General features: G+C 47.9%; 1 protein-coding gene across 4 annotated transcripts; it reads left to right on the top strand.

Annotated features, from left to right (window-relative positions):
* Nucleotides 1-887: 887 nt before the first annotated feature.
* On the top strand, nt 888-24,717 carry LOC122363720 (carbohydrate sulfotransferase 14-like). 4 transcript variants are annotated; one of them, XM_043333273.1, is made up of 5 exons: nt 942-953; nt 1,201-1,231; nt 6,759-6,885; nt 7,428-7,615; nt 7,987-9,063. In XM_043333273.1, exons 2-5 carry the CDS (start codon nt 1,211-1,213, stop codon nt 8,725-8,727), a joined length of 1,077 nt encoding a protein of 358 aa, XP_043189208.1. In that variant the 5' UTR covers nt 942-953; nt 1,201-1,210; the 3' UTR covers nt 8,728-9,063. The 4 variants fall into 4 exon arrangements, with proteins under 4 accessions (XP_043189209.1, XP_043189208.1, XP_043189207.1 ...); XM_043333272.1 differs by having other exon boundaries at nt 947-998; XM_043333274.1 differs by lacking the exons at nt 6,759-6,885; nt 7,428-7,615; nt 7,987-9,063 and adding an exon at nt 23,322-24,717 and having other exon boundaries at nt 888-1,231.
* Nucleotides 24,718-26,030: the final 1,313 nt, after the last annotated feature.

A 26,030-nucleotide genomic window follows, 5' to 3' on the forward strand; every position in this document is an offset into this window, starting at 1 on the left:
GTGGCGGGTCCTTCATGGAAAACACAGTGTCTGTGGACCACCCGCTGCAACAATGGACGGCCGTCTGCAACGGAGATCAGTCTGTGCGCCGACTGTAATTGTAGAAATAAAAGAAAATAGTCCAGCTTGGAAAGAATACCATGCCGACCTATTTCTACTATTATTCATTTTTGAATTAAAATTCCTTTTATCAAGCACGATGGATAACCTATGAATATGTTTATTATGTATTTTACAGCGGCCTCTCTGCTTGATTTTATTAAAATGTAATGGCTTATAGACTGTGGACCATATAGGAAACAAATGAAGGCTGTCAAATTGCTTCAGCACAGCGCAATCGTAAAGCCAACATCCCCATTATTAAATACCCGTAAGGTTTTAGCACGCTAAGCAATGAGGATAGGCCCTGGGCACTGATTTAGCACATCTGATTGCCAGGTGGGTCAGTCTGACGGGAGCTGTCTCTCCTCCTCTGCACCGCCAAGCCGAGCCGCGCTGGCGAAACGGTTTATTTGGCCGTTCCACAGAGCGGGCCAGGCCGCCGGAGCTGGCAAGGTGCCGCGTAGGTATACAATCGCCCAATCTCTATAACACTCACCCGTTCGCTGTGAGGCAAAGTTTCTGCTGCCGTTTGCGACTTCTTTAGTTCACTAATTCCTCCACAAATACTTGCTCTAGCGTAGGGCCTTGGCTCTAGCAACGATAAAGTTCCAACTAACAGGGGCTACCGGCTCTTTCAAAGCGGAATTACCGCGGCACTTTACCACCCTCTCCGACGGTCCCCTTCCCGCAGCCGGCGTACACATGGCTCCAATTTCAGCGTCTCTGCGGGCCGCGCGCGCGTCGCCGGGGCGGCAGAGGAGGGGAGCCGACGCATCGATGCGGCCCCGGGCGGCGGACCGGCGGCGCGGCGGTGCCGTCGGCAGATGTGGCACCGACGCCGGGGGCGATGGGCGCGTGCGGGAGTGCCTGGGGAGCAGATTGCCGGCTGTTGGAAGGCTTGTGTGACTAAATGATTGGCAATGGCTTGTGCCAACGTGGGTGACATTATACTATGAGAGGTGAAAACAGCAAGCAAAAGTAGCTGTGAGATTCGACCCCTCGGCATCGACTGAAGTCTTCGACCCCTCGGCATCGACTGACCCCTCGGCATCGCAGTGGGCGGGCTGCCAGGCACCTATCGCAGGCCTTCAGTCTTAGGGAGCGGACAATGAAGACGGCGATTCGTTCGGTAAGTGTGCATTGTCAGAGGCAGGGCGCATCCGCCAGAAACAGCTGTTATTTGGAGCGATGAGGCAAGTGTCGGACGTCCTAACGGAAGCCATCGGCCTTTCCGTAGATGTCAATGGTTACGGAGCGAGCGAAGCGAGCGTAGTCTTTCCTTAGATTAACGGAAATTTCTGAGTATGAGCGGCCGGCCGGCCGGCCGGCCGGCCGTGGTCACGCTTTTGCGAGGCTTATATCTCAGCAACCACTTGACCGATTTACACGCGGTAATTTTTGTAGGGTAGCTTCATTCCTTCTACCAAGTATTGGACTATTCCCGATGCATGTGGGTGACCCCTTATGCACGTGCCACGTGCAAAACGAAGAGGTGTCAGTTTTGTAATTGTTGCAATATCTCGGTAACTACTTGGCCGATTGTGCTGAAAGTTGGCATGTAGGTAGGCACCCACTAGGCACTGCATATACATGTGCCAGAGTTGGGGTGCTGCTGCACGTGCGCACGTGCAGGGGTCGTTTCCAGATCTCGGGAACGGCTGGACCGATTGCGCTCAAATTTGGTACACGGTTAGGGACCGGTTAGTAGGGTGCCGTGCACAAGTCAGTTGGGACCCATTTTGCACGTGCGCACGTGCAGGGTGCCGCTTCCAGATCTCGAGAACGGCTGGGCCGATTGTGCCCAAATTTGGCACATCGCTAGAAACCAGTTAGTAGGGTGCCGTGCACAAGTCAGTTGGAGGTACCCCCTCGCAATTTCGCACGTGCAAGGCCCACCCTCTCGCTCGCTCCGTTAGTCGCCCCAAAAGGCGTTATACTGGTAATTACGGAGCGAGCGAAGCGAGCGTAGTCTTTCCTTAGATTAACGGAAATTTCTGAGTATGAGCGGCCGGCCGGCCGGCCGGCCGGCCGTGGTCACGCTTTTGCGAGGCTTATATCTCAGCAACCACTTGACCGATTTACACGCGGTAATTTTTGTAGGGTAGCTTCATTCCTTCTACCAAGTATTGGACTATTCCCGATGCATGTGGGTGACCCCTTATGCACGTGCCACGTGCAAAACGAAGAGGTGTCACTTTTGTAATTGTTGCAATATCTCGGTAACTACTTGGCCGATTGCGCTGAAAGTTGGCATGTAGGTAGGCACCCACTAGGCACTGCATATACATGTGCCAGAGTTGGGGTGCTGCTGCACGTGCGCACGTGCAGGGGTCGTTTCCAGATCTCGGGAACGGCTGGACCGATTGCGCTCAAATTTGGTACACGGTTAGGGACCGGTTAGTAGCGTGCCGTGCACAAGTCAGTTGGGACCCATTTTGCACGTGCGCACGTGCAGGGTGCCGCTTCCAGATCTCGAGAACGGCTGGGCCGATTGTGCCCAAATTTGGCACATCGCTAGAGACCAGTTAGTAGGGTGCCGTGCACAAGTCAGTTGGAGGTACCCCCTCGCAATTTCGCACGTGCAAGGCCCACCCTCTCGCTCGCTCCGTTAGTCGCCCCAAAAGGCGTTATACTGGTTATAAGTTTTCGGATCGACATATGAGGTGAAGTTCCAGAGATGACAAATTTATAAGTGTAAAGAGTGAAAAGATCGGAAGAATACACCTTAGCATTGAGCCTTCAATTAACCTAGAATGACTAATTGCTGGCATGAATGAATGAATGAATGAATGAATGAATGAATGAATGAATGAATAAGTGTTCAATGTTCATGCTTGCTAGTTACCATCAGCTCCTACTTATTTAAGACTAAACTCTCATGTCTGCTACATTTATTTCAAGAAATACCTATCCTATGATGTGTGTTAGACGTTGAAACAGGTGCCGGTGAAAGGGCTGTGAACTCTTTCGTCGATCCAAGACACTAATGTTTGCATGATTGTCCTCTCGTGTATGTAAGCATATGTGTAACTACAAGTATTCAACGAAATGAAAGGAAATCCGAGGCAAGGGTAAAACGAAGCAAAAATCGAAAGGTTATGAGGCTAAACGTCCAGAAATATAAGGCTATGATGGTAAAGGATATAAAATGAGGCACCCCTGTAAAATGCTAAAAATGTCAGTAAGCAAATATTTAGAAATGAAAATTAAAATAATGAAATAAGGCAGTAACCTCGCTTTTCGTCTAGAAGCATGCCCCACGAGCAGATAAGGCAGATAGATTAGCGCAGATAGCTTAGCGTCTTAGCGCAGATAACACTGCTACCAGTAGCGCTATCAGCTTGCACCTACCATATGCCGATTCACTCACGTTCTGCCATACAGGTCTCGCGCGTCTCTCCCACAAGCGCCGTAACACTTGTGCTCTTCCATTACGCACTGATGCATGAAATACAATGCATAAGTCTCAATACGGATCTCTTGGAAACAGGTCCCACAGACGCGCACGTTTCGACACTGACACTAGTTATGTAGACACCACAATGCGACAGTATGATAAAAGGCCATAGACACCGATGCGCAGTGAATTGGTGCATTTAGGGGAGAGTGGGGTAATTTGGCCGGTGGTGTAAATTGGCCGCCCCCACCTGTACGATGTCTAATAAAAGTGAGTGAAATAACTCTAGTCTCTATTCATTTGTCATGGGTAGAAATAACTGGAGGACAAATGTCAAAACTTTGCCCCTCGTAGTTTTATTCAAAATTAATAAAACGTTAATTTCATTAGAAAATGGTAACTTTTACTTCTGTTTAAAAAGTTGTATAACATGTAGTATTTGGGCTAAAAACGAATTCAGACATTATAGCGCCATTCTTGGGGGTGTTCAGCGGTTCCAAGAGCAATTTTAGCTAATTTCGTATAGCCGTGATGACTTTATAGACAAAAATTTTCAGAATGGCAATATGGGGTAATTTGGCCGGGACTAGCGGGGCAACTTGGCCGGTGCGCTCATGGTCACTATGCTGGGACGGCCGAGTTTTCATGGTCAATTGTACCATAAATGACATGATTCATGACCAACTTTGACTACTTTGATGCCTTACTTCCGATTGGTCAACTGTAAGAGCATGTGACGTCATCAAAGGTTACCAAACGTTTTTTGCTAATAAATCCTTACATAAAAATGGTACAGCCGCACAAATGGTCTCATTCTGTTCAGCTCGCCAAGGCGCATCGAATGATATGCATGATGACCTTGAAATCACGTGACCTTGAGGTCAAGCGACCTGATGCAACGTGACCTGAGGTCAACCTTTGACCTTGACTTCTCAAGGTCAACTTATATATCTTTCGATGCGGACTGACGAGAGAATTACGATGGTACTCGAAGTTTTGGCCTAGCTTGATTAGTTCAAAAGTTATTCGTAAAAAAACTGTGATCGCATCTAGAGCCGCTAATTTGGCTATTTTGACCCCTGTGACCCCTGAGTCAACCTCCAAAATGCGGCAAATGCGTCATAGGACACACGTCATTGCTGAATCTGAAGCTGACTCGCAATATAACAGAAAATCCCGACCGCAACCTAACACCGGCCAAATTGCCCCACACCCCCGGCCAAATAACCCTGCTAGTGGGGCAATTTGGCCGCCTTGCAGACCTTTGTAATACGTCACAATTTCAATATAAGTAATTACTCTATCATTTCAAGTTCACTGTCCAGTAAAGTAAAATGAATGCGACACCTGCCAGCGTTGAGAAAATGCAGAAATGTGTCGTCAATTTTAAGTTATATCGTTTTCTAAAAAAAAGCGGCCAAATTACCCCACTCTCCCCTACGGCTTTTGATGGAACTAAATTTACAGATTTTTCAAATTGGAGACGTTTTGGTGGGTCACAATTGAGATATGTCCCCCGTGCTTCATGAGGGGGCAGCGGATCTCGAATGGTACAGCCACTGGATCAGGGGTAGCCAGATGGTGTGGGTCCCCTGCCCAGCCGCTCAGACGCCTGTGCTCGCCACCGCGCCGGTGCGTTCGTTGTTTCTACACGGCCTTCCCGTGCCAGACCGTTCCTCCCCGTTCCAGACCCCCGTCAGCGGCGGCAAATGGGGCGCGGAGGGCACATGTGGTGCGCTGTTAGGGCGCCGGCGGAACCCGTCAGACACCGGAACTGCCTGGACCGTATATAGGACAGAGTCCAGCGCTGTCACGCTGGTACAGCTTTATGATACCGCGGGACTTATTCATCTATCAAATGTCGGATGCTGGACTGGATTGGCTGAGTTATTCTGTGTTTGGTATCTATTTTTTTTCATCATATCACAATGGATTTTAATTAGTGTGCGGCATACTACGTGGCAACTGACGTAATATCTATTTATTTGTTTGTTTTTATGCATAACTAAAGAGATAATTTAACCCGCGCCCCACTGGGGGGGGGCTATTTATAGCCCCCCCTCCCGTTTTTCTGCAATAACTTCCAAACCGCTTGACGCATCAACGCCAAACTTTCAGTACCTTCGGCCGCATCAATTTGACACCTTGTGTCAAAATTTGAACTTCGTAGCTACCATAGGTCGGCCGGAAATGACGTCAGAGTGACGTCATGTTCGGCCGATTTCGACGCAAAACATTGAACCACGGCAATCGCTCCCAAGGGCTCAGTTTTTAAGCTAGATCCAATTTCTTTGCATGAGAGTGTTCAAAATAGACTGCGCTATCAAACTGCTATCTCGGATTTTCGAAATTTTGAAAATTTTGAAAATTTTATATAATAAAATTCAAAATTTTGTATTTTTACATTTTTTTTCAAAAAGCTTTTGACTTTTCGAAAAAAACCGGAATATATGTGATAGAACGCGTTATTATGACTAACTCTAGCAAGTTTTAGCTAAATATCTTCAAAAATGGCCAAGTTATACGCATTATTGCAAAAAATTCACAATTATTAATTTTTCAAACCAATTTTTCAGCACGTATTTGACATCGTACGCCAATATAAATAGCACCATCGTGTTCCTGAGCTCAAACTGCATCCAATAGACACCTTTTCTGTTGAAAAATTCAAACTTCAAAATTTGACCTTTTTTGACCTGAAAGTGACCTGACCTAAGCTAAATTCGACTCAAAATGACCTCGAATGACACAGACGACATCAAATTCGAAATCTTTGGCCTAAATGGACCATAAAACATGTGTCACGTGACCGACGCATGATATAATATTTTCGTGACCTGTGATGACCTGACCTTGACCTGAAAATCGAAATACAAGTTTGGTACCCTCAGGGTATCTAGAGCATCTGTTTACGAGTGTGTGAACAAAAAATGAGCCTGATCTGACTTGTATGACGGCGGCCAGAGCCCAAAACGTGAACAAGCCAAAATGCTAATAATTTTTACTTTGACCTGACCTGTGACGTCATCGGTGACCTCGAGGTCAATGAAATTAGGTTTCGCTCGACAGTTTTTCCGGGGCTATCAGACGCCGTTTGAATTTTGACGATCGGCCCAGTAGTTTCGGAGTTAGGAGGGGGGGCTATGAATAGCCCCCCCCCCAGTAGGGCGTGTTACACGCAGACCCCAGTGGGGCGCGGGTTAAGGTGGGAAATCGAAATGTCTCCTCCAATTAATCCGATGACCTCTGTTGTCCACAGGTCTATCAGTATTTAGCCCCGAAGTTCTCGAAAAAGGCTGCGACATGCATCATTCTCGTGGCAATGGCTTTGTTCACATTCGCATGCTTCGTGCCCAGCGTTGAGCTCAGCACTCAGGCAAAGTCAGGTGAGTGCGCGGGATAAGGCACCTATCTGCCGAACCCGTAAGATTACGCAATGTTTGGTGACGCCTCCCACCAGCAAAGCTTGTTTGCCTTCCGTGTAAATATTTACGTAACGCAGTTTAGCCATTTCCATATCAATTCACCTCCTGATATAATATCAACTGACTCCCTTCCATATCAACAGACTCCCTCTATCCGGTCCTTCCATTGCACTCCCTCGCGACCACTCTGAGGCTCGTAGGGGTATGTTTGTCACGTGACCGGACGTCGCCGCCCTCCGACCTTGGACTCGGACGCCACCGACGACCGGCGCGCGCTCCGAGTCGACGACGACGCGGACCCTGCGACGGCGTCGACGCTTCCGCAACGGGCGGATAGTTGTCATATTTACCTTTAGACGATATTTTGGCTTACTACAGTCGCTTCACGCTCATGAAGCACATTTTTCCACAATTTAAACAATGTTGTTAGTGGGTTAAGCCTTGGTAAGTTATTCATTTAGACTTCCGTTTCACTATTGATCGACTATTTTCGTTTATTTCAGACTCCCCAGAGTATCTATCTAGCACCAAGCAACAGGAGGAGCGGCAATTGATCATGGAGGAGGGCTGTGACACCACCAAAACAATGAGGTCAAAAGATTCGTTTGAGCAGCTTCTCAGCAATACGCAGCTTTTGCGGAACATTATTGTCAACGACGAACATCGGTTGATGTACTGCTACATTCCAAAGGTGATCATTCGTGTTTCACTTGCATCCAAATGACAATATTATTAATATTCCCATAGGTTGAACTTGTTTTAACCATGACTTTACGACTTCATCATAAAAAAGTAAAAACAAAACTTGGAGACGAATTTCCGGTCATGGTCTCTTATATTATACCAAAACTAGATTTCATATTGTTCTTCAAATTGTAATTGCTGATTTTCTTTTCGCGCATCGCTGCATCAGTGGCTATCCTGCACCAAGCCTTACCAGTTGATGTAGTTAGAGTAGGTGCGTGAAGTTGACCGTATCATCGCCCTTTCGTAGCCATGGATGTCCAGTGCACACCCCAGGGCGTACTGATGACCCCTCGCCGGCCTTCCTTGTTCCTCCAGGTGTCCAGCACCCAGTGGAAGAAGGTGATGGGGGTGCTGAGCGGGCGGCTCCCTGACATCGCCCTCTCCAAGATCAGAGGCGACCTGCCGCACCGGCGCAACGTCCACCGCTTCCTCTCCGAGTACTCAGCCGAGGAGATCCGAACTCGCCTCAACTCCTACACGTCGTTCATGTTCGTACGTCATCCGCTGGAGAGACTTGTGTCCGGATACAGGAACAAGTTCGGCAACGCACCCTTGGACGGCTACTTCCCCAGCCACTTTGCCGCTGACATCAAGTCGAGGTACGGGAGTGGGAATTTGACCAGCGTCGGTAACGATATCCGAGGCGATCGTCGAGTGACGTTTGAGGAGTTTGCTCGGTGGGTCTCAGACCCGAACCCCGCGGCAGGCGCGCGGAACGAGCACTGGGCACCGATGGCCGGCCTGTGTCGGCCGTGTGACATTGCGTACACAGTGGTGGGAAAGATGGAGACTCTTTTGGAGGATGCCCGTCTGGTGTTACGCACGGCAAACATCACTTCGATCACCTTCCCCGTCGGGTTTCACTCCAAGACTCGAAGCGTCGCCGGCGACATGTTGGCCTCACTGCCAAAGGATGTCCTCAGACGCGTACTGAGTTTGTACTTGGAGGATTTTCTCGTGTTTGGGTACCACCCATCTGAGGTTTTTGTTGACAACAGGACAGCTGAGCTTACGGCTAAACTATTGTTCGAAAATGTTCTTTTTGCACGTAAATAGTCATGTCATATAGAAAATGCATCGCCATGTCTTGGGCAAGAACATCTCTTTCATTTTGTTGTATTGCATTATTTTGCGTTACCATTTCGTGTGTTTATGTAATCATTAACTTGGTGTTCATGAATCTATGATTGGTTAGCCTAGCTAAATTGCATGGCAAGTCCATGACCTCGGCCGACTTTATCAGCATCTCAGGAAGGTCTGGTATGTAGATGAAAGCCAGCAGATATTCGTTTAACAGGCCAGTCTCTCCCTGAGGAGTGCGTGCGAGGTGGGATCTAAGTCATGTATTGCACCCTATGGGTACGTAAATACATGTGTGCATTGGTGTAACCAGTTGAGAAGACGAATAGCTTAATAAAGCGATACTGTTTATTTGGTCCTTGGACGAGTGGGTGACGGTCGGGGTGGCTCTCTATTATCTAAATAGTTAATCGAGGCGATGTTAATTGCTTTAGATTACAGGAGGTAGAAAAAATAATAGAATAAGAAAATAGGTAAAATAATTGTTATGTTTCTAGCGATCGATAAATAGCAATTAAGCTGTTATAACTATTTGTAGGCGATGGTGCAGTGGCATTGTGCAACATCAACTTCATTGATATTACTCTTTGTGATCCTGTAGTATAAATCATTTTTTTAATTATGTATTAAATATTATTTCACGTCAATTGGATAGATAAGTAATAACTTTTTTATCAATTAGATAAATGTTCAACAACTGACATCAATGTGTTATGTAGTCGCTGGCGAAGTTAGCGAGTCGACAGCTCCCATCAATGACGAGGTTTCGAATATCCCTATGCACGAACAACGGCTTGTGCCTTGGGTTCACTCAGATTCCCTCGTGTAGCTCCAGTTTTTCCAGACTTGTCGTACAGCTCCACCGTAAGGAGTTGATTCTTTTTTTTTTGTGTTGTGGCGATAGGCCATTCGGTCTAACGAGACTTTTGCAGAGCCGGGAGGATGATAGGAATTAGGGGGAGATATTAGTCTGGGCGGCCACCCTGGTGCACCGTCGGGGCTGAGTCCGTTGCAATGGACACTGGACAGACCAACCAGGCCCGCAAACGGTCACTCCATCGCACGATGGGCAGCTGACTACTTCACAGATCTTCGCGGGGTTAGTCGAACTCCTTGCGAACATGGACAGCGCAGTTCACTATCACAGTCCACGTCCACGACTACTCAGAAGCTATTATACCTGTGCGCATCTGGCAAAACCGGGCCATATTTTCCGATAAGCGCTAGCTGCACGGCGAATAGATTTGCAGCCAGTATTTCCCGTCCGTGCTTCCCGGTATCGTGACGTAAGTTACCGTGTTCGGCAATGTTTTTCATTCACGGACCGCCAGGCGGCGCGAGGTACGGCCGTATAAAGTAGCCAGTCGGTCGGCTGTCCACAACACATCGTCCCTCAGCACTCTAACGATGGCACCTTCCTTCGTTTGCCTTTTGGCCCTGGTGGCGGCGGCGGCCGCCTATGCGCCTCCGGAGCCGGCCGCCTATGCGCCTCCGGAGCCGGCGCGCTGCTACTCGGAGCACCTGAGCAAACACTTTAACATCGGCGACAAGTGGACCGAGGCCGGCTGCCAGCAGGCCGAGTGCGTCGACGGCCAGGCCAGCCTGACGCAGTGCGCGCCGGTGGCCACGGCCGACGCCAGCCTGCCGTCGGCCCGCTGTCGACAGGTGGCCGGCGCCGTCGACGGCCAGTACCCGGCCTGCTGTCCGACGGCCGTCTGCGACCAGTGCTACTCGCAGGAGCTGGACACCGTCTTTGACGACGGCGCCGTCTGGACCGAGGCCGGCTGCACCCAGGTGACCTGCGACAAGGGACGGGTGGCCTCCGTGACGTGCCCGCTGGTCAAGCTGGCGGCCGGCTGTCGGCTGGAGGAGGGCGACGCGACCGGCGCCAACCCGAGCTGCTGTCCGCAGCCGGTCTGCCCGCGGCCCGACCAGTGCTACTCGGCCGAGCTGGACCAGGTGTTTGACGACGGCGCCGTCTGGACCGAGTCCGACTGCACCCAGTTCACGTGCCAGGCCGGTGAGGCGGTGCGCGTGCCGTGCGCCGCGGTGGCCGCCGAGCCGGGCTGCGAGGTGCGTGAGGGCACCGCTGGTGGTCAGTACCCGACCTGCTGTCCGCAGTCGTACTGTCCCACCACCACGGCCCCGCCGCCGCCGCCGCCGGCCAAGTACTACTAAGCAATCCAGCCAGCGAGGCCGTGGCTGTTTTTGTTATACTGTTTCTTATGCTTCTAAGCAACCATGCATGCTTGTGACCTGTCATAAAATAAACGATGATAACCAAGCCATGTTTCTTGATCCGTCCGTGAACGTAGGCTATCACCTACGACAATTTTACACAATTTTGATGAAACCTTTTCGATGAACATCGACTTCTCTATCGGTAAAAGTATGCTTCCTCATTTACAAATTCTGGGAAGTGGCGGGGGACGTCATTGACACGTGCACATTACATAGGGAGAGAAAAGGGTCGTGCCGTATCAGGAACCGTTTTGTAACAGCCATACAGCACGATATCGTTCGTGGTTTCGTAATATAGTGCAGATTTAGAGTGATTGACAGGTCAGACAGATCGACCCTAGCTTGACCCTGCACACAGCTCACTCACATTTACACCCTGCACTTGACGTGTCCTGAGTCGCTATAGGGAAGGTGTCATTTCTGTGGCAGTCAGGTCACCACCTTTCAATCGTGACACTTCATCTGGTGCAATATGGCGACAGGACCCAATTTAAACCGGCTCTCCACTCTGGTAGGGCACAGTACAGCTTTGTGTGCAGTTGAGCGACTTCGCGCCTACACTGATCCCGATGGCGACTAGTTGACAAGCTGTGACCCAGTGCACGGTAGGCGATCGGGCCGGTCTAGCCTCGCGAAACCTCAAAGACACTTTTTTCCGAAAATTGGGAAACAACGCATACTAGTCGACAGATAATTCATCAAAGATTACGATTAAAGCATTTGCATGGCTCAGGAGACATTTTTTCGTCGACAAAAGTATCGTTAAAGACAGCGTTCCGTAACACTTCATAAGGGGGATAATCACAGCCGATATTTAGGGGAGAGTGGTGCAGGAGGCCCCCCCTTAAGCTCAGTTGCTATTTTTAGACAACTGATAATATTTACGAGCAAACGTGTGCATGCGCTGTGAGCATGCATCATTTTCCCATACATATTTGCATTCAAAATGAATCTAGGGGGTACAAAAACCGTAAACTTTAGCATTTTGGAAAAAGTTGCAAAAGGGCCTCTTACACTATGGGTATGGTAAGACGCCCCCCCCCCCCGGGTGTTTCACAAGTCAAGTCGACTTGTAAAAGACGCTTTGCGAACACAGCTGCAAGGCCTTTTATTTCGAAAAGCTAAGCAAATACGGTGTTATCGAAACCAAAAACACTTCCAAAGCGCTCGAACAATGCGAAAACTAGCACAACCAAACGCTGATGACCAACGAAAATTGTACCTATTACCTCTTAGAAAAGAAACAGAAAAAAGAAACAAAAACAAACTCCTTGAAAAAAGAATGCCAAGCCTGCCGCAGGTGCAGGCGTTTTATCATCGGGGGCGTTTTTTTTTATCGGGGGGCGTTTTATCATCCTCGAAGGGAGGGCCTCTTAAAAAAATGCAGTGTTTTAACGTCACAATATTTATGGTTTATGAGACATTTGCAGCGCACCAGAACAGGGTCTATTCTGAAGCTAACATGTGACAATTTCGATGAGATAAGATTGTAGTTTATAGCCATTGTTTTTTCAGATATGTAAGGGTGATAAAGATGCATATATCTAGCAAGTAAAGGGGCAAAAACAGAAATAGACTTACCAAAAGTCGCTGCGACGCACCTGATACCTCAGGTTTCGTGAGTTGTTGTTTCAAGAGGGCTTCTGCTTTACGAGAACATTAAAAAATAAATAACATTATTGGTTTGGTAAAAAAAGCGATGGGGCCTCTTACCGACCCTGGGCGTCTTACACGGATCTCCCCTACGCTCTTTGAATATTTTGCGGAACGATGAAATTGCTAGGTGTTGAGCATCCATTTTGCATGGAAAGTGAAATTTAGATGTTAAGACGATTCCGCCATAGAAAGCAAGTAGACAAAATCAGTTCAAAATGTCTTATAATTAAGTTAACTTTTTATATTTTTTCTACCACTGAACATTACGTTCACTGAATTAACCAATCCCAGCAAATAAAGTTTTACGAGGATGAACTGAAAATAATGCTGTATCGCATGCACTAAGACACTATCTATTAGGGGAGCCAGTGAAAATTTGCAGCCACTTGCAGCCCTGGCATCCAGACACCTTTTTCTTCTAAGGGTTGGCCGTGGCTTGGTGCACTTGAGCACAAGTGGTAAATGCCACAAAGGGTGTTTTCGCGATAGCTCAAAACACCCAGGCAATAGAGAACTTCAACTTGGCATACCTGACCTTTGATGCACGCCGAATCTTGTGACACCAACCGCACTTTCAAGTCAGGTCAGGTCACTGACCTATGACGTCATAAATTAACCTCTGCACGATCCTCAGATGTCGCAACCTTGCAACGCTCTCAGTGCCAGAGTAACTTTCACAGGGAGGTGAGACTTGCAGGACTTGTTGTCCTTTAGAAGTCTTACAACTTTTATATCTCAGATTTTTCCTAAATGTCACATAAAGTCAGGTTCGTCACGTGACCTCACCTAAAAATCAATGGGGAAATATGAAAACTGTTATTTTGGCGCCAGGAATGATATTCAATTGTCTCAAGTACATGGAATCGTTACTTCATGCACTCCTTGCAAGATCTGATGCGGCATTTTTGCATTGTTGACCTTGCATGACGTCATTTATGACGTCACTAGGGTCATACGAGTTTTTCGTCAATAACTCCCGATCAAATTGAGCTAGAGAGTCGACAAGGTCACCAATGGACTCCGGAAGACCTGCCGAATCGAATGATATGCAATATGACCTCCTTTGACCAACTTCGTGATTTGAAGACCTCTGACCTGACCTTGACTCGAGGTCAACACCTTACGGTGGCCTCACCTGAACAAAAAGTATACCATTCGACGCGCCTGAGCAAGGCGAACACGACGATGTCAAAATCGTGGTTCTGCGGCCATTTTTTGCGAAGTTATTTACCAAAAACCAAACCCGCTGCTTGGGTCACGTTATGAAATGGGGCCTTGCCGGGCGAGATTTACGCTGTTTCATGACATGTATAAATTGGTAGGACATAATCGTTTGAATAAAAAGTTGGTTTGGAAGCAATTTTCTACGGAGGTAAACACCATTTCAATGTCCTACCCAGCTCATATCGTCATAAATTTCGCTATACCCTCAAAAGTATTCATGCGTTATTCGAGCGGCAATTAGGCAAATTGCAAGCTCACCACAGAGCACAAATCCTAAAAGAGATAGTCCTTATTTAGACCATATGCTCATTGGATATTCAAGAAGGTTGCTCCTAAATATTGTGGTTCTAGCTTCAAAAACATGGATGTTATGAATGCCGATAGGTTTCGCGAGGCTACACCGGCCGGATCGCCCACTGTGCAGTGGTCGGCAGGTCCTCCGGGGTCGTGCCCCCTTTTTTGGCGCCAGGCAGGGCCATTACCCCCACCCAGACCCCATTGGTGATACAACCAACTACCAAGGTTACTGAAATTCCATACTTTTCCGTGACTCTTTGGGTACCATATCTGTGAGAAACCTCAGGCCCCCTCCCCTGCGGTTTCTCGCAAATATCTCAAAAACGTTGGCAAGGAGCGCCACCATTTTGGAACATTTTATCATACATCGTTTCTGCACATGTTGTGAATATTTCAGACCAGAGTCACTCAAGGTCAGGTCACCAGATCACGTCAAGTGACCTCACCTCAGTAAAGACTGCAACGCCTGCTTTAGCTGCATTGAGTGACAGATCTCTTTCAAACTTTCAGGAATTGATAAAGGCAACAACATGTACAAAATTTGTATCTCGGAGATTTGATGTCGGTGACCAAAGTTAAGGTCAATTACACGCCCTCTCCCATTATCAATGGGAGAGGGCGCAAAGTCAATGGTAGAAAATTGAAAGGCGCCTCTTTTGGACCAGTGTCATTCCTAACACTGTGACACTCTTATTTACAAGTACCTAAACATGACCGCTGAACCGGAAAATTGCACCCGTAACCCCACTGTAGTCTGTATGTCCCTGAGGTCATTTCAGGTCATGAATGGTATCTAACAGCTATTCGCTAATAACTTTTGATAAAGGCATCCCAGAGCGATGAAAATGCCTTAGATGTGTTCAGCTCGACGATACGGATCGACTGATGTGCAACAAAACCTTCGATGCTTCTCGACGGGAGGATCACGATGCTGATAAAAGTGAGCTCTTGCAAGTTTTGAGTGGCAGTTTTTTTTGGCAGTTTTTGTCTCCTGCAGGCTAAACCACCTTCGGTTGAATCTAAGGGCAGGCATCAGAAAAAAAACGTTAAGAGAGCTATCGAATGCGTTTTTCCGCAGCGCTGTAGCTCTATCCTTTCCTGAACTATAGGCCAGTTTGTCGAAAATTGTCAAAGGTTGACCTGGAAATTGACGAAATTTTGCGTTCGATGACCTCTGGTGACCTGACCTTTGATTTGACCTAAAAGGTGACCATAGTTTTTTCTTCATCATTTCTTACGCTCTTTCGATCGCCGACTACGGCGCTTCGCTAGTGACCCAGGAGCCAAGTTAATAGGGGGTGTTCAACCTCCACCTCCAGCAGGGCGTGGAAATCCAGGAGCCCCAGCGGGGCGCGGGTTAACCTCCATACGTATAGGGGTAGCGGGTATTTTTCGAGAATAGATCACATTTAAAGGGTCGGATCACGAAAAAAAAACTGTACCATCGAGCCGATCATTTTCATCTGTCCTGAAAATGTCATGACCTTAACCCGAATAACCGTTGATTTGTGATATCTTTCTTGAGATCATGGCAGGCCACAAAATCTCACTTCAAGAAGTTACAGCAGGACCCGATTAACTCGGCAGTTGTTATTGACCAATGGAAGGTCACCCAATGACTTGGGTAGCAGCGGCTGCTTATCTTCACGGGCAACACGCTCAATTTTTCTGCAAAGCTCCAGCTCAGAGACCGAGATGCTCAGGTCAGGGTGCAATGGACGACTCCTCTCCCTTGCGTTAGTGACTGTGAAAACGCCAATAGACGAGCGCCGGCTAGTACATGACAGTTACTTTCCACGACTGTACAGAATGGTGAGCAGCTACATGAAAATTGGCATGCGCCAGCTAATCAGTTCATGCTTTGTGCGTTTGACCTCGACTAATCTTTGAATCCTGGGGCACAACAGTTGCGATGTTTGTCCCATCAAGGGAGCCATTAATTCTAAAAAAGATGAGGCTTTTTTAGAGGCCCTCATTACCCCCCGCCGAAGGGCGCCATTACCCTCAAAGGGGGCATGCCCCACCATTTGCCGACCCCTGCTGTGACCGGTCTGCTCGTACTGGCAGTGCTGCTGGTGGCGCTATCACGGGCGCCGACAGTGGGCGCAGTACCATCCTCCTGCTGCTACCAGTCGAAAGAACGGGGCCCCTGCTCACAAACCATCCAGCGCTACTACTATGACGTGTACGATCAGCAGTGTAAAGTGTTCTTTTACAGCGGCTGCCTTGGCAATTGCAACAACTTCCGGACATATGCAGAATGTGTAGCCACCTGCTCATGAGGAGTATACAAGCGGAAATGCTTCGGCGACCATCAAGACTGCAAAGGTGCTGACTGTTCTTCCGACGATGAAAACGACGTACCGGCAGATTGGATGATGACAATGGATGATCGCCGACCAGCCGACCCGGCTAGCAGCAATCTTCAGTCTGGAATGGATAAACTGCAGCTTAACCCGCGCACCGACGGGGGGGGGCGGATATCCGCCCCCCCCCCCTGAGGTTTTTCGCGGATAGCGGGAAAACCCGTAGCGCCGCGAAATTTGGTACGACTATTTTCTCATCAATTTTACACATGGTGTGCAAGTTTGAACCTCCTAACTTTTAAGGTCAGGTCACCAGGTCACTTTGAATGACCCAACCTCAAGTCACTTTTTTGCAACTTTGTCACCGTGCCAGAGCTACAGTAGATGTCGGAGGCCTTTGAAAGTCGCAGGATGTTATTAGGTCATTAGTAGCTACAATTTTTATATCTCGGAATTTTGATGTCGGTGACCTAAGGTCAGGTCAATTTCGCGACCTCCCCATTATAAGTCAATGGGGAAAAAATCAAGTCCCTGTTTTTACCACTAAAACGGGTCGGAATGGTCCCATATACCATACATGACTTCATATACGATCAACCTTCACTACCTTGAGGTCTGTTTTGCTGTTGGGCAGCTGTAAGGTCATGTGACGTCATCAAAGGTCACCCAAGGTTTTTTTGTCAATAACTCCGTACAGGAACAAGATACAGCCGCGCGGATGGTCTTATTGTGTTCAGCTCGTCAAGGCGCATTGAATGATATACATGATGACCTCGAGGTCACGTGACCTGAGGTCAACCTTTGACCTTGACCTTTCGAGGTCAACATATATATCATTCGATGCGGATTGACGAGAGGATCACGATGATGCCCTTAGTTTGATCTTATCTTGACTAATTCGAAAGTTATTCGAGAAAAACTCTCTCCATATCTAGCGCCGCCATTTTGACTTTTTTGACCCCTGTGACGTCATCTTTGACCTGACCTGAAAATGACCTTTGTAAAAATTGTAGACCTTGTCCGTGCGTATCCGATGCCAGTTACCGCTTGTCGCTATCTTGCTTCGTTCTCGAGATCTCCGGGGGGGCGGTCATCCGCCCCCCCCCCCCCGTCGGTGCGAAGTTGGCGCAGACCCCCGTCGGTGCGCGGGTTAATGACTAAAAATGGAATATTTTAAGCGGAATAGCCTTTGTAATGTGTCATAAGCTTACCGTAAGTAATTTAACTAAAACCTGTCCATAGTTTATCACCGCTTAAAAACTCAAGTTCGAAATGACCGTTAGATATATGCAGGCATGAAGGACATTTATGTTTAAGTAGTGCTCGCTACATAATAGCCGTTTTCACGACGGCCATCTGGTACACATTTGGTGCGCATCTGGTACAGATTAGGTGCATATTTGGTCAAATCAGGTTCAGTGTGTCTCTTAGCAGCTATCAGCTAGGGTTGCACTAATTGCTTATATGCCTGCTTTGTCATATTATCAGAGAGCATCATCGATTAAAACACTGAAATAAATTCATAAAATGAAGATATTCGCTGTAAAAGAGATTAGGTGCAGATTTGGTCAAATCAGGTGCATTCGCCGCATAGCCCGTCGTGAAAACGGCTAATATATTCCTGTTTTACTGCAAAGACTTTGACATTGTTATCGTTTTACAATAATTTGCATGAAAATACTTCAGCTCTTTCTATTTCCGGAAGTCCTGCCAGCACAAGGATTGTCTTCTGAGTTCTGATTGATTACCTTTGTCTGGCTTCTACAAAAATATGCTGGGGTGCTTACTGCCTACTTCAAAATATAATGTGAAATATGCACCTACGCTTTGTTGGGGGGCAGGGGTGCGGAGGCGGAGCCGGAGCCGGAGCCGGACCATTTACTCGGAGCCGGAGCCGGAGCCGGAGTCGCTATGACATTTCAACCAGAGCATGAGCCGGAGCCGGAGCCGATTTTTGTCTGCGGAGCCGGAGCCGGAGCCGGAGCCGTCTGAAATTCCCACGGCTCCGCATCCCTGGGGGGCGGGCCTCTCAACCATCTTCAGCAGCTACTGACTTATTTCACAGCTTCTAAAAAGCGTTAAATAGTTAAATAGTTGTAGGTGTAAATGCGTGTACATTCCTTTTATATTATGCAGTGCTTATGAAATTCGCAGGAAGCATTTGTTATATAGCTTGGAATGACTGTAAAGGCCTGGCTACACTATGCGTTTTCTTCGTGCGTTTTTTGCGTGTTTGCGTGTTTTGCGTGATACCTATCGTTCTAGAAAAAAGAACGATATTACGTTTTTGTGATGTTTTTCACCTTAAATTTTAGTTACATAAGAGTTATATTAGCTTTTGTATATAACCAAAGTAAAAATTATATTGTTTATAACTTTTTTCCTAGAACGATATTACGCAAAACACGCAAACCTGCAAAAACGCACGCAGAAAACGCATAGTGTAGCCAGGCCTTAATAAACGATTAATCGATAAAGATTACAGTTAGCTACCATCCGACCGATAGCGAAAGCCTTTGGGCGAAGCTACTGCGCCATGTATGGGACACTAATGCGATTGCGTGCAGGTTCACTTCTCAAACGCGCCGTACGAATGGGATTTTCCTTGCGGGCTTAGGCAGACTGAGGTGCCGGGCACCGACTGGGGATGGCTGGCAATCGCGGGCTGGAACCGGTTTCATCCGGCCGCAGTGCCGGTGGTGTGCGGACGGTGGACGGTCGGTACTGTGCGCTGGACAAAGGAGAGGGGACAGAACTGCCCTATCAGACAGCAGAGAGTAGAAGGGACTGCACCCACTAGACAGCGGACAGCGGACGGAACTTCCTACTAGAGACAGCGGACTTACGGTGAGTGCCTCAACTGGACAGCAGACGCACGGTAATTCGTAGAGCAATAATATACGCAGGATGTGACAACAAGGCAAGTTCCAAGACTAGTAAATGTAATGGATGAGATGATGACCAGTGATATGACGATCCTCACCCATCTTCATTCTGCGGCGGGAAATGGCATACTGGGCTTCCTCGCCACCCGCCAGCCGCCGCGCCGGCCCTCCTTTACTTGTTGCCCCTCCTTTACTTCTTCGATGATATCGTCGTAATGCGAGAAGATAGAGAAGCGAAACTTTGCACACTTATTTCTGAATAGGTAGCCGTAGTTGTGTCAACATTTGGTGTCCAGTTCATTTGAAATGAGATAACAGTGACGTCAGAAGTCCAATTACAGATTGGCATTTTTTAGTTTCCACACAACATATCCGCAATTGGTGAGGATATGTTGTGAAATTTGATTTTTAGTGAAATTTGATATACATGCAACTGAGTAACACAGTACTTTGATGTGTCAAAATGGCAGTAAGTGCCATAAAAATCATTTAGGGTAGACCGGGGCAAGTCGCCCCGCCGAGGTAAAACGCCTCACCGATGTTTCTCGGAACTGGCGAGGTTCTGGGGAAACATCCTCTCTTCTATAAAACGCGCACTATATGATCATTATATGAGCAAACTGGAAAGAAATTGTGATAACTCTTTAGGGAGATATAGCCAAAAATTTGTTTTTGGAGTGATTTTTATGTTTTGCAGTCAGATTATGCATCATGGCGTTCTTTTATTGTCCACATCAGGTTCACTCAAAACTTTTTTACTACCTCCTAGAGGGTTCATTTTCATCAAACCAGCAAGATAAGAGTATATTGAAAGGGTAACTCTTTGCTACTATTATGTGCATAGTAACGGCACGTGGTTAATATGACCTTATTCGCCAGCGAAGAGTATTATTACCATGTAAATATCATATTACTCTCGCGATCCAGAACATCACGAAAACTCTTTCCTTCTGGGTATCGTGACTCGTGTACAGATAGTCGTTTCATGCGTGGATCTTGTTTACCCTCGTGAAGATGATATTTGAAATGGAATCACTCAGCCAATCAGAAACGAGATCAGCCGTTTGCGGTTTGAAGGCCGCGCGCATCTGTCAGTTTTCGGCCGTTGGTCTCCGAGAGAGGATGTGAGCAGTGTCGGTGCCGCGCGGCGTGGCCGTTGGTGATTGTGCTTGCGTGTTGTTCATCGCCTATAGAGCCCCTGTGGACATTTTATTGTAAGTACCGATGTGCTAGAGCATTGCATGCCGTTGAGTGGTGCTAATTTGACCTGGTTAACAGGACCCCGTGCACGGCCACGTGGCCTAGGTTGTGAGTACGTACATTAATTTTGTTGTGATGCTACAAGTTTATGCATTTTGTTGGTGACTTTGAAAAAGCCTTGCACTGTAGTGATCCAGTCTCATTATCTCACGCAGACGGGCGCCGTCGCTCTCTTCAAATATTGTGCGCTGTGCTGTGCCTTATCCAATATGAGGGCGCTGAATGTCTTGTATTCACATTCAAAGTGCATTCAAGTTGTATCGTGGTGTTTATTGACCGTTTGTGCATTGCTGAACGCTTCGTATAAATTCGTATGCATAAGTGAAGTCTCACAATGTTCATGGCTGGTGTGCCCCTCGTATTGTTTGTACGGAAGCCAAATATACATTGTTGCTCTTGAAGCATGTTTTTTTAGTTGGTGAGCTCCGGTTAACAGAAGCTTCGTGAAGCTTCTGAAGCAAGCGTCTGTGAGTCTGTTACCATCCTCTGGGGGGTTTACACTAAAGGAAAGAGTAAACATTACCATGTGACAAAGGGTAGGCCAGAAGAATATACTCTCTGTAGGAGGGTAAAGCACAGAGTAGATGATGCGTTACTCCCTAGAAAAGGGTTCCGTTTAAGATTTACCCTTTCAAAGAGTGTAACCCAAAACAATTTACACTCTAGACAAGAGTAAATCAAAAGAGTTTACCATTCAGAAGATGGTAAAAAACGTCTGTGTGTCATGTTACCCCTCCCTGGCGAGTTTACTCTTCATGAAAGAGTAAAATTTACCATCTGGAAGGTGGTAAAAAACGTCTGTGTGTCAAGCTACCATGCTATGGCGGGTTTACCCTTCAGGAAATGGTAAAAAAGTTTTCAGTGTTAACGACTTTTATGTATTTTGAACAACTAGTGTCTAACGCTTATAATAATGGGTTGGTCCGTTTTAGATTATCTTTTGCTGGAGTGCAAGGCGTTGTTCTTTGACCGAGCTACGTGATGGGGTAAAACGCCCCAGTAGGTCGCGGGGCAAAAAGCCCCATGGGGCGTTTTACCTCATGTGTTGTTCCGAATACCCACTTCCTAATGTTCGGTAACTGGCGAACAGTAAGTTTCTATGCAATTTTATGTGCTTTTCTCAGCAAATTAATGGCAAAGGAAGTATTTTTTTAACATTTGCATTGCAATAATTTATTATTTGGCCTTATGAGCCAGGTGAAAAACCTGTACATACAATAGTGTCATAGCTGAACACCTGACAGGATGGAAGGTGCTAACTTCAGTTCCGTGCCTCCCAAGGTCTAACGGGCCTCTCATATAAGATTTAGTCAACTAGCATGTTTAATCTTTAATCTAGAGTATGAGGCTTCTTGCCCCAGGCCGTGGGGCGTTTTGCCTTGGGGTTGGGGCAAAATGCCCCATTTGCGGTTGCTTCACAAATCACTTCCTAGCTCGGAGTTCGATCATAAGTGAATGAATTTGACGGGTGGAATTTAAAGTAAAAAGTCCAAAGAACGCATTGAGCACAAATTTGGCCTTCCAGGTGATGTGGGACATAAGTTATGTAGCAAAATAAATTATCTGGGGCGTCTTGCCCCAGGCTACCCTACCGTTACGTTTCATGCTCAGTGACATCAGAAACGCTCCACATCGGAAAACGACAAAATTTTAGCACGTCACTGTGACGTCATCGTAAGTGCTGCAACCAGCAAATTTTCCTCAAGTACGGCCTAGTCATTCATTAGAAGCTGTACCATGTAACAATGTCATATCTTATCAGGTTTCGGAGATATCACAATAAGTAAAGGGAGCAACCTAATGCCCCCCCCCCCCCCCATAGCAGCTCATGGGTTAAAGATGTTGATGATAATGTAAGGCAATTAAAACAACACGAGCCACAAAGGTGCCATAGCTACAGACAGCGACGCGACCAAACGGAGACCGGAGATTGTTCGCGAGTGAAACTGCTATGTAAAGTGACGGGCTGGCGGTAATTAGGATGTTTACATGGTCAGACTCGTGGGGCTAATTTGACGACTGATTTGTACTGTAGACAAGATGACGATAAACTGTTGATTTAACCTCCCACGCTGCCAGATAGATGGACGGACGCAACGATTAGCCGATTTGGTTCTCGAAATCACCTGTCTCTCTTTCCGGACAAGGGTATTTTATTTATTATACGGCGATTATGGACATCAGCTCGTATACTTATTGCATGTTCCACTCCGTAGGCTTGCTATTTGTTTTCCGTGGGATAGCCACCCACTTTCTACTGCTCATGCTGGACGGTTCGCTAACTAGGTACTACGCAGATGTTGACCGCAAAACGCAGCCTTCCGCACAACAACTTATGTAACGGAGATGAAACCGTGATTTGGGACGCCAAATGACCTTGGCGAAACACGACTTGCCGGGATTAGTTCGAATTTTACGTGGAAATACCGGCTTCAGTTCAACAAGACCCGGACAGAGGAACATGTCATTTGAATATGTATTTCGTGCCCAGCTGTGTGTTTGGATGGAAATGAAATGACATAGGTACTTTTAGAAAATGTATGTTTCGGGTAAGGCGACTAAGTGTCGGTCATAGGGGACGAATTATTATGAAGTGATAAAGGCATGGCTGTATAAAACTAACAAGCATTGTTGAAGCCTTGTGACTCCCGACACCGAGAGTTCGGGTATAAGTTTTCACATCAAGTTCTATGTCCGGCAGGAGCTGTCCGACTTCCTGATACCCCACAGCTGCACATCGGTGACCCGTTGAAGCGACCGACCTTCTCTGCGGCCCCGAGTGGTTCACTCTACTTCACCGGTGACAGACAGCTTCAGGATGTCTGCCCTAGCCGGCTCGGAGCTCCAGCTCCTGGCCACACTGTCGGGTCTGCTACAGACGGTGGTGGTTCCGCCGGACCCTCTCCTCGGCTGCGGCATCCGCCACGAGCGCGGACTGCGCGGAATCTGCGATCCCGCTGACGGTCAGCTGCGCGAGACATTCAGCAACGCCACCCACCTTGCCTGGTTCGGTGAGTTCCCTTGGCTGGCGTCGGTACGCGGGGCACCTCCGAGCCGAGCGGACTCACCCCTGCCGGCGTGTGGTGGCGTGCTCGTGCATCCTTCGGCAGTGCTCGTGTCAGCCGCCTGCCACCAAGAGGCGGTACGTGGAGGGCTCAAACTCTCCGTCAGACTTGCAGAGTACCGAGTCAACACCGAGACCGACTTCGGCCGGCCACCGTCCGACCACGCGATCCGGCGGGCCGTCTACCACCCAGAGTTTCGGCAGGACGGCGCGGCGGCCACCAGCGACCTAGGCTTGCTGTTCCTGACCACGCCGGCTAGCGTAGATGACGACGTCAGTCCTGTGTGTCTGCCTTGGCCGGGAGACACGGCCGAACAGCTGGAAGCCGACTGGGAGAATACTGACTGCGTGCTCAGTGGCTGGTCCGACCCTCGCAAGGACAGTCTGGACGGTGTGCTCTACCAGAATGTCCCCTTCGTCCCTCGCGAGGCGTGTCAGACGCGTCTGCGCGCGCTCAAGCGACTGAAGCCATTCAGCCAGCTGGACGATACGTTCGCATGCGGCGGTGCCGAGCAGGACTGCTGGGCGGACGTCGGATCGGCACTGGTTTGTCGGCATCGGCGAGACCGATCACGCTGGGTGCTGGCTGGCATGGTGCCCTGGGGACGACTACATGACGAATGTAACGAGCTGGTCACCTACATCAACATCGGACTCTTCGGCAACTGGATCCGGGACGCGATCGAAGCTGAACTCAGCACCCAACAGTAAAGGCGATCTAATGAGATAAACCTCCAGCGTAAAGGCGTTGAACTCAGAACCCAGTCGTGAAGTTACCTAGGCAATCAGTCGAGTTTACCCAAATCGTAAGGCAGCGCACGCATCATGAGCTCGTCGGCATTTAGCCCTCAAGGTGTGGACTGTGGAGGCAAGTTCCGCAATCACCTCGAAAAAAAGTCAGAATATGTCAGATGATGTGATTGTGATAGAGCTCATCATATATACGATAACGGCTATAAGGCAATTCATCGACCTCAGCACTGCAACTATCCGTTAATGAAAGGTTCGTCGAGATCAGCACTCAGCCGTGACAGTTAACCCGCGCACCGACGGGGGTCTGCGCCAACTTCGCACCGACGGGGGGGGCGGATGACCCCCCCCCTGAGATCTCGAGAACGAAGCAAGATAGCGACAAGCGGTAAACGGCATCGGATACGCACGGCCAAGATCTACAATTTTTACTAAGGTCATTTTCAGGTCAGGTCAAAGATGACGTCACAGGGGTCGAAAAAGTCAAAATGGCGGCGCTAGATATGGAGAGTTTTTCTCGAATAACTTTCGAATTAGTCAAGATAGGAACAAACTAAGGGCATCATCGTGACCCTCTCGTCAATCCGCATCGAATGATATATATGTTGACCTCGAAAGGTCAAGGTCAAAGGTTCACCTCAGGTGACGTGACCTCGAGGTCATCATGTATATCATTCGATGCGTCTTGACGAGCTGAACACAATGAGACCATCCACGCGTCTGTATCTTGTTCCTGTACGGAGTTATTGGCCAAAAACCTTTGGTGACCTTTGATGACGTCACATGACCTCACAGCTGCCCAACAGCAAAACAGACCTCAAGGTAGTGAAGGTTGATCGTATATGAAGTCATATATGGTATATGGGGCCATTCCGACCCGTTTTAGTGGTAAAAACAGGGAGTTGATTTTTCCCCCATTGACTTATAATGGGGAGGTCGCGAAATTTACCTGACCTTAGGTCACCGATATCAAAATTCCGAGATATACAAATTGTAGCTACTAATGACCTAATAATATCCTGCGACTTTCAAAGGCCTCCGACATCTACTGTAGCTCTGGCACGGTGACAAAGTTGCAAAAAAGTGACTTGAGGTTGGGTCATTCAAAGTGACCTGGTGACCTGACCTTAAAAGGTAGGAAGTTCAAACTTGCACACCATGTGTAAAATTGATGAGGTTATAGTCATACCAAATTTCGCGGCGCTACGCGCCGCGGTTTTCCCGCTATTCGCGAAAAACCTCAGGGGGGGCGGATATCCGCCCCCCCCGTCGGTGCGCGGGTTAAAGAGACAAATTGCCGAGCTCAGCAGTCGAGTGTGAAGAGGTGGAGGGCTGCTCTCAGACATAAACTGAAGCCGATACCGCCGGTTCAGTCCAGAGGACCTGTTGACTGTGATTTTAGACATGGTTGCCTGAATGCCACGGTAGGAAATGTGCATACAACGGGCTTTGTGTGAAATAAAGTTTGCTAGTTTTGTTACTTGTAAACTCCTATGAACCTATGGTGCCATGAAGAACATGTGAGATTTGATTCGTGACGCAAAGAAGTACTAAGTAAGTACTAAGTAAGTAGTATCGGCATTCACTGAGCAACGT

The sequence above is a fragment of the Amphibalanus amphitrite genome, unplaced genomic scaffold (genome assembly GCF_019059575.1).
Source record: "Amphibalanus amphitrite isolate SeventyFive unplaced genomic scaffold, NRLGWU_Aamphi_draft 000636F_arrow, whole genome shotgun sequence".
NCBI lineage: Eukaryota > Metazoa > Arthropoda > Thecostraca > Balanomorpha > Balanidae > Amphibalanus > Amphibalanus amphitrite.

Coding starts and splice junctions, on each gene's coding strand:
- LOC122363720 (XM_043333273.1), top strand. CDS start 1,211: ATGAAGACGGCGATTCGTTCG. Junction 1,232..6,758: donor TGAAGACGGCGATTCGTTCG/GTAAGTGTGCAT, acceptor TGTTGTCCACAG/GTCTATCAGTATTTAGCCCC. Junction 6,886..7,427: donor CAGCACTCAGGCAAAGTCAG/GTGAGTGCGCGG, acceptor CGTTTATTTCAG/ACTCCCCAGAGTATCTATCT.